The sequence below is a fragment of the Sinocyclocheilus rhinocerous genome, unplaced genomic scaffold (genome assembly GCF_001515625.1).
Source record: "Sinocyclocheilus rhinocerous isolate Xijiao unplaced genomic scaffold, SAMN03320098_v1.1 scaffold3197, whole genome shotgun sequence".
NCBI classification, from domain to species: domain Eukaryota; kingdom Metazoa; phylum Chordata; class Actinopteri; order Cypriniformes; family Cyprinidae; genus Sinocyclocheilus; species Sinocyclocheilus rhinocerous.
Genome location: NW_015655585.1, coordinates 7,652 through 16,316, shown reverse-complemented (window position 1 = coordinate 16,316; position 8,665 = coordinate 7,652). Strand labels below are relative to the sequence as shown.

Below are 8,665 nucleotides of genomic sequence, written 5' to 3'. Positions count from 1 at the left end.
CAGTAATATTGTAATGTAACTAATTACTTTCAAAAGACAGTAACTAGTAATATATAATGTATTACATTTTGGAAGTAACTTGCCCAACACTGTATATATATATATATATTTTTTTTAAGTATAAAGCATTTCAGTCTCAGATTTTTAGACTTGATTTATGACTTTACTTATCTATGAACAACACAAAGCTACAAACACACATCATGCACGCAGACATATCTTCAGTCTATTATTAGGCCTATTTCATAGGTACAAGAGTATGAAGTGAGTGTCAGATATAGATGTGCAAACAGAATTCAGAAGTCAGAAAGAGCTTTATTACTAAGTATGATTTTAAGTAACGGAGATGGCATCAGGTTGGTAGTTACGAAGCTTGAGGTAGTTAAATGTGTCAAATATATTTGATGTCTTTACGACTTTTTCTTCTCAGTCACCCATTCTCAGCAGCGTTTGTGGTGCGTCAGATGGCGCTGCCTACATGCGGAAGAGAAACCAAAGAACACCGGGAATGTCACGAATCAGAAACCTCCAGCCGTCGCGCTTTTCTGCTCATTCAGTCGGTGTATTTTACTCAAAGAAGCTCAAGAACAAGGTTTGGCTGGTAACATGGGTTAGCTAAGGTCTGGTTGCGGTAAACTACGGTAAAATAATTCTGTATCTTCCGCGTCTCCGCCGGGAAAATGAAGTGTATGCCCGGTTCGCTTCAGGTGCACGCCGCATCCAACGGGTATTTTATCACCATCATCTTCATCTCTAAGATCACAAACGACTGCCAACCTGATGCATCCCTTCAATTCACTTCAAGGTTCAAGGTTTTGCGCGTTTATAAATGCATGTGCTTGTACAGGATACATTAATTGCCCTCTTGAGCAGGACATTACGGACGTGAGGAGTATTACATAAGTTCAGGGTGAAGGCTGTGTCTCAAAACCTAGTGAGCTGCCTACCTAGACAGCATTTGTCGGCATCGTAGGCGTGTTTTTTTCAGCCCATTCTGAGCGCGTTTAGAGATGCTGACGGCAAGCCTGTTGTTTTTATTTACAACGCTGCGCTTGAATACTTGACTCTGATTGGTCAGTAACGACGCTTTGGGTGTTTAATTTGTATTTAGTTATTTTTAGCTAAATGTATTAGCTAACTGCGCTTCTTTTAATTTTCTTGTAACTTTTGAGAGATATTTAGAGCGTGAGTCCCCAGTTACAGCAGAAAAAAACATTGCTATAATAAGTTGTCTCCAAAATTTGTTCCGCTAATATTCTATAAAAAAGTAATCTTTTCTATGCAGGCTAGAGTAATAGTAATATTTAATTTTGTTGCTTTTATGTAATGGACTACTTTTTGTAGTGGAAGCTTAAAGATGATTAGCACTACTTTTATTTTTCTCGTAACTTATGCAGGAAAAACATGCTTATAAGAGTTTTAGGTTGTCACCAAAAATTTTCGCTAATAGTCTATACAAAAAGTATTTTTTTTTTCTATTCAGAAAAATAATATTTAAATTTTGCTGCTACGATGTAATGGACAATTTTTTTTTGTAGTTAAAGATCTTTAAAATGGTCACCAAACCAGATATTTTGTAATTGTCCATATAGCAACGCTTGTGCTACTTTTATTTTGCTTGAAACTTTTGAGAGACATTTAAAATGGGAGTCCCCAGTTAAAGCAGAAAAAAAATCATATTTTTATTTTATTTTATTAAACTCACTACAAGAGTTTTTGCCAAAAATGTTTGGTAGTAGTCTTAGTCTATAGAAAAAGTAAGCTTTTCTTTGTAGAGTAATACTAATATTTAAATTATTTTGTTGCTACAATGTAATGGACTTTTTTTTTCTTTTGTAGCAGAAGCTTCAAATTACTCTTACAAGTAAAATATTTGATTCTTTACAAATGTGGGAATTATAAATATTCCTTACATTTCACAAACATTGACCATACAGGCAAACTGAGCAAGAATTAGCTTTAACAATTATGACTGAATATGGTAAAATATGGATACTGCATTAACAACTTATTGTTATATCACACATTTTTTATTGCCATTTAATGAAGAAGTCTGCTATCATTTTGTATCTGAGATATCATATATATCATTTACTCACTTAATCTTTTGATTAATACCCATCTTGCTTGCATGTTGAATATCAGGAAATAAAAAGTATATATATTTATAGACATTTACAGTATGCTTGATGACATTTGACATTTTTCCATAGTATTTTGAGTTACATGATTTTATCCATTGCTTTTAGGTCCCAGTTTACAGATACTGACATGGACTATGAGAGGCCTAATGTCGAGACCATTAAATGTGTGGTGGTGGGTGACAATGCTGTGGGTAAAACACGTCTGATTTGTGCCCGCGCGTGTAACGCCACTCTTACACAGTACCAGCTCCTCGCCACCCATGTGCCCACTGTCTGGGCCATTGACCAGTACAGAGTCTGTCAAGAGGTCTGGGTTTTTATCTTTGCACTTATGACACTTCAGAAACATAAATAAGTATTGTAACTCCAGTTACAATAGTCCAATTCCAACTTGAATCCAAATCTCTTCTGGTTTTGAAGGTTCTGGAACGCTCCAGAGATGTAGTGGATGATGTGAGCGTGTCTCTTCGATTATGGGACACCTTTGGAGACCATCACAAAGACCGCCGCTTCGCTTATGGCAGGTGTGTTTGTGGATTACATCGGTCTTGAAAATGACTAGATGTTTTTTTTTGAATGCTTTATTTTGTGTCTGGACACTAGGTCAGACGTGGTGGTCCTGTGCTTCTCCATTGCCAACCCCAATTCTCTGTTTCACGTGAAGACCATGTGGTACCCAGAGATCAAGCACTTCTGCCCTCGTGCCCCAGTCATTCTGGTGGGCTGCCAGTTAGACCTGCGTTATGCTGACCTGGAGGCTGTTAACAGGGCAAGGAGACCTCTAGCCAGGTGAATTGTCAAATTTTTTAATCTAGATTTAAAGGGGTCATCGGATGCAAAATTCACTTTTTACATATTGTTCGAACTGAAATGTCTTCTTTTTTTTTTTTAAATCCTGAAAAACCATAACCCCTTTCTCAAATCAAGCTGTTCACAAATTCTTGGATGTGTTACGTCACACGTACCCAGGCCACTCCCACGATAGTTGATTGACACTGGTGTTTTACCTTAGACCTGCCCTGAGTGAGCTGTCAACAGTCCGCCATTGTTTCGACGCCAGGGCAGGTGTAGACAAGAATGGCTCCTAAGCGATTGAGGTGTTTTGTTGTTGGATGTAATAATGCACATAGCAGTCATAATTTACTCCTGACATCTGAGCCGCTGAAGACGCAGAAGATTGTTTATTTATGAAGGGAATGCGCCCTCCGATCTACCTAAATGCGTCTGTTCGTGCGAATCATTCGTGATCAAGCTTCACCTACAGATGAAGTGAGTGTAAGGTTTTATGTCTTATATCCAATCTTTGCAAATTGCCTTTCCTAAAAATGTGCTAGTTAGCAAGTATCACAACGAATGCGGCTAAAGTTTACAGTCTCATGGGAATGGCTCGTCACAGGGCGGGGTGAGCAGAGCTCATAATTTAGCATTTAAAGGGGCATGCAGCGAAATGGCTCGCTATGAACATTTTTTTTTAATTGTGTTTTTAAAGAAGTCTCTTACATTCACCAAGGCTTATTTAATTAATGAAAAATAAAAGTGATATTATGAAATATTACAATTTAAAGTAGCTGTTTTCTATTTTGATATATTTTAAAATGGTATTTATTCTTATTTTTGTGGAAAACATGACAATTTTTTAGGATTCATTGATGTTGATAAAGTTGAATATAAAGAACAGCATTTATTAGAAAATTATTCATTATAAATGCCTTTCCTCTCATTTTTGATCAAATACTTTTATAATCAAAATAATTTATTAAAATATAAATAACCTTTTTAATAAAAAAAAACTGCATAAAGAATTAATAAAAAAAATGATTAACTGCCTCATACCTGCTTCTCTAAATTGTAAATATGAAATATATATATATTATAAATATAAAAATATCAATTATGTCTTTATATCATAAATAGCAAAATATTCAATTCAAGTTTATTTGTATAGTGCTTTTCACGATGCAAATCGTTGCAAAGCAGCTTTACAGAAAATGAAAGATTCTACATTATATTTAGTAATAGCTTATCAGTGGTGACTATCTCAAGTTGATGTCCATTATAGCAAAATTTGGTAGTTTTGTATGTTGTCTGAGGGTTGGCATCATCTCTTCTCAGGTGTTCGGTCATCTCAGGTCTTTGTAAGGGCTGGATCCAGACTGAAGCTTGTGTAATTCCTAGTTACCAGGGATGCCAATCCCGTGGCAGGAACGGAGAAGGTAATAGAGAAAAATATATAAAACTGTTATAGAGGAAGTATAACAGTACATCTGTCTAGATGCAAATTGTAATCAACTAGATTCTGTGCACTGTTTTTTGGTCCAATAAGTAATATCTCAGTCTTATGCGAATTTAATAGGAGAAAATTATTGGTCATCCAGTCTTTTACATTTTTAACACACTCTGTTAGCTTAGATAATTTAGAAGTTTCATCTGGTCTTGTTGAGATATATAGTTGAGTATCATCAGCATAACAATGGAAACTAATCCTGTATTTTCTAATAATATTACCAACGGGCAACATGTATATTGAATATAGCAGAGGGTCTAGGACAGATCCTTGTGGCACTCCATACTTTACTGGATTTAATTGAGATGATTCCCCGTTTAAATAGACAAAGTGATAGCGATTGGAAAGGTAGGATCTAAACCATCTTAAAGCCTGCCCTTGAATACCTGTATAGTTTTGTAATCGATCTATGAGTATGGCATGATCTATAGTGTCGAACGCAGCACTAAGATCAAGTAAAACTAGCAATGAGATGCAGCCTTGGTCTGACGCAAGAAGCAAGTCATTTGTAATTTTAACAAGTGCAGTTTCTGTGCTATGGTGGTGCCTGAAATTCTTCATAGATAATTTTTTTGCAGGAAGGAGCACAATTGAACAGACACAACTTTTTCAAAAATTTTAGACACAAACGGAAGATTTGAAATGGGTCTGTAATTTGACAGTTCACCAGGATCTAGTTGTGGTTTCTTAATAAGAGGCTTAATAACCGCCAGCTTGAATGGTTTTGGGACGTGACCTAAAGACAACGACGAGTTAATAATATTGAGAAGCGGTTCTTCTGCTACAGGTAACAACTCTTTCAGTAATTTAGTGGGTACAAGATCTAACAGGCATGTTGTTGGTTTAGATGCAGTGATAAGTTTATTTAGCTCTTCCTCTCCTATAATTGTAAAGCACTGCAGTTTATCTTTTGGTGCGATGAATGAAGCTGAAGTATTATACGCTGTAGAATCTACATTTGTTATAGTATTTGTGATGCTATCTATTTTATCAGTAAAGAAATTCATAGTCATCGCTACTAAACTGTGAGGGAATATTTAGTTCGGGTGATGTCTGATTATTTGTTAATCTAGCCACTGTGCTAAATAAAAACCTTGGATTGTTTTGGTTATTTTCTTTGTGGATATGCTCGGCCCTGGCAGCTTTTAGAGCCTGTCTATAGCTAGACATACTGTTTTTCCACGCAATTCTAAAAACTTCCAAGTTAGTTTTTCTCCATTTGCGCTCAAGACTACGAGTTTTTTTCTTGAGAGAATGGGTATTACGGTTGTACCATGGCGCAGTACGTTTTTCTCTAACCTTTTTCAATTTGATGGGGCAACAGCTTCTAATGTATTAGAGAAGATAGGGCCCATGTTGCTAGTCATTTCGTCTAGTTCATGTGTACTTATTGGTACACAGAGCAGTTGAGATAAATCAGGCAGGTTATTTGTGAATCTGTCTTTGGTGGCTGGAACAATAGTTCTGCCCAGACGATAACGCGGAGCGATATAGTTAATATCAGTAATACGCAGCATGCACGATACAAGGAAATGGTCAGTAACATCTGGAACAATAGTTCTACCCGGACGATAACGCGGAGCCATTTAATTAATATCATGCAATATAATTCCAATTCCATGCGATATAATTAAATCTAGTGTATGATTAAAACGATGAGTGGGTCTGGTTATGATTTGTTTGACTCCAAAAGAGTTCATTAAGTCTGTAAACGCAAGTCCTAATGCATCATTTATATTATCAACGTGAATGTTAAAGTCTCCGACAATTAGTGCTTTATCAACATTAATCAATAGGTCTGAGAGGAAATCTGCAAATTCTTTTAGGAAATCTTTATACGGCCCTGGTGGTCTATACACAGTAGCCAGAGCAAGAGATACGATAGATTTCTTTTGCATATCTGACAGTGTAACATTAAGCAGAAGTATTTCGAATGAGTTAAACCTGTATCCTGTTTTCTGAGTAACATTGAGAATATCACTATATATTGTTGCAACACCGCCGCCACGGCCAGTCAGATGGGGATCATGCTTATAACAGTAGCTTGGTGGAGTAGACTCATTTAGACCAATATCACTTGTTTCTCTAAATTTCCTAAATATAAAAATACAAACATGACAATACATATTAGTATCATCTACTTCTGACTAGCCATAGAAAGTCTTGGTCCATCCGTATGTCTTTGGCTTGCAGTATGTCTTTGAACTGTTTTCCATTGGCTCTTCAGTGTAAAATGAACATCGTGTATTGCACATTTTTCATTAATACAAGACCAAATATGTAACATTCACATCAAAGATATTGCAGTACATCCTTTTTGTTGACATTTCTCTATGAACCAACCTTACAGACCCATCAAAGCGAACGAGATTCTTCTTCCTGAGAAGGGTCGTGAGGTGGCCAAAGTGTTGGGCATGCCGTACTACGAGACCAGCGTGGTGGCTCAGTTTGGAGTGAAGGATGTGTTTGACAATGCCATCCGTGCTGCTCTCATCTCACGGCGCCATCTGCAGTTCTGGAAGTCTCACTTGCGGGACGTCCAACGGCTTCTCCTGCAGGCACCCTTCCTGCCTCCCAAACCTCCTCCACTTGTTATAGTCATCCCTCCGCCCCCTTCCACCACCGAGGAGCACCCGGGCCGGCTGCTGGAGGAGCCGCTGTGTGCTGATGTGGTTTTGGTCCTCCATGAGAACCAGCGAGTCTTCGCTCATAAGGTCTACCTCGCCACGGCCTCCTCGAAATTCTACGACCTTTTCCTCCAGGATGTGAAGGCCGAGCCTGACTGTAAGCAACCCACTGGACGGGAGCCTCCCGCGCGGGCTGCCAGCTTTGACATGTGTGAGAGCAGCGATGAAGAAAGCAGGGTCAACCTCGGGGCCTGCATCAGTGATGGGACCCTAATCGCCGCAGATTCCGATGGGATCCTGGAGGGCGGACGTTGGGGGCGGCTTTTATCTTCTTTGGGTCGAGCTTTCGTCAGCATCAGGAGAGAAAAGGTCCAGGACCCCGTCACGTTCATCTCTTGGCCAATGATGGTGGTGCACATGGACCCCTCGGTGCTGCTTGGGCCGTTTTGCGTTGTCATGCGTTACCTTTACACGGGACAGCTGGACGAACACGAGAAGGACCTGATGCACATCGCACACATCGCTGAGCTGCTGGAGGTGTTTGACTTGCGCATGATGGTCGCCAACATCCTCAACAACGAGGCCTTCATGAATCAGGAGATCACGAAGGCTTTCCACGTGCGACGGACCAATCGGGTGAAGGAATGCCTGCTTAAAGAAACTTTCTCAGGTCAAAAACTCTGACCTGACCCCCCCCAAATTCCGTTTTTCAGTTTAAATGTTAATGGATTCCATTTTTTCCTTCTGTTTAAATTTGTCTAGACTCCGTTTTAATGGTTAAATTACATTTTAGTAATCAAAACGCATATCTAATTAATTGAAATCATAAATTTTACTACAATTTAACAACATTTATTAAAATGTTTTAAAAATATAACAAAATTAATTTGTAGGGCCCTTTGAAATGTTTAATTTTTTCCCCCCCAAATTCAGTGTTTTTACTTTTTTGGATTCTGCTTTAATGGTTTAATTTAAGTTTAACAACAAAAAAGCATGTCTAATAATTGAATTAATTCAAGTTTAACAGTAAAAAGATTACAATAATAGGGCACTATTATTTTTTTCCAGAAATTGTGGTGCTTTCTGGATTTTTTAATCTAATATAAAAAAAATGCTGGTAATCACATGAAGGCATGAAACATTAAAAATGTAATTTAATGTTTTCAAATGTGATCAGATGAAAGTTTAACAATTCCTATTTTTTTTATTTGACAACTGAGATTAGAGGTCTGCATTCCCGCGGGAACGACCGGATTTTTTTGCACCGCGGGATTCAATTCCCGAATAAAACGTGGTAGCGGTCGGTAAATCTGGTGTAATTTGAATGGGAGCGGGCGGTCTAACAATATCCCGTTCCCGACGTCCATTTAGAACAGCATATTTGCGCTTTATTCTTATTGACCACCGGTACAGTTTGCTCTCAGGACTGTTATGCACGCTCTGCACACATGCTTTAAACGTCACGCATTTTATTTGCATGGTCTGTGCGCAGCATGTGCATAACGATGCTCAGAGCAGGCTGTACCTGTGGTAAATAGACGGCCCTCAGACAGAACAGGCAGGTTGTCGATGAGTGACAGAGCAGAATAAGGATGGAGCAAAGTGTGGAT

General features: G+C 38.3%; 1 protein-coding gene across 1 annotated transcript in view; it reads left to right on the top strand.

The window, feature by feature from the left end:
• Positions 1-2,251: 2,251 nt before the first annotated feature.
• Positions 2,252-8,665, top strand: part of LOC107718705 (rho-related BTB domain-containing protein 2-like) — a 12,550-nt gene continuing 6,136 nt past the window's right edge. The window contains exons 1-5 of the mRNA XM_016525902.1: positions 2,252-2,451; positions 2,565-2,668; positions 2,748-2,933; positions 6,779-7,725; positions 7,818-7,831. Coding sequence (XP_016381388.1) covers positions 2,272-2,451; positions 2,565-2,668; positions 2,748-2,933; positions 6,779-7,725; positions 7,818-7,831 — 1,431 coding nt within the window. The 5' untranslated portion in view covers positions 2,252-2,271. The remainder of the gene's footprint in view (positions 2,452-2,564; positions 2,669-2,747; positions 2,934-6,778; positions 7,726-7,817; positions 7,832-8,665) is intronic.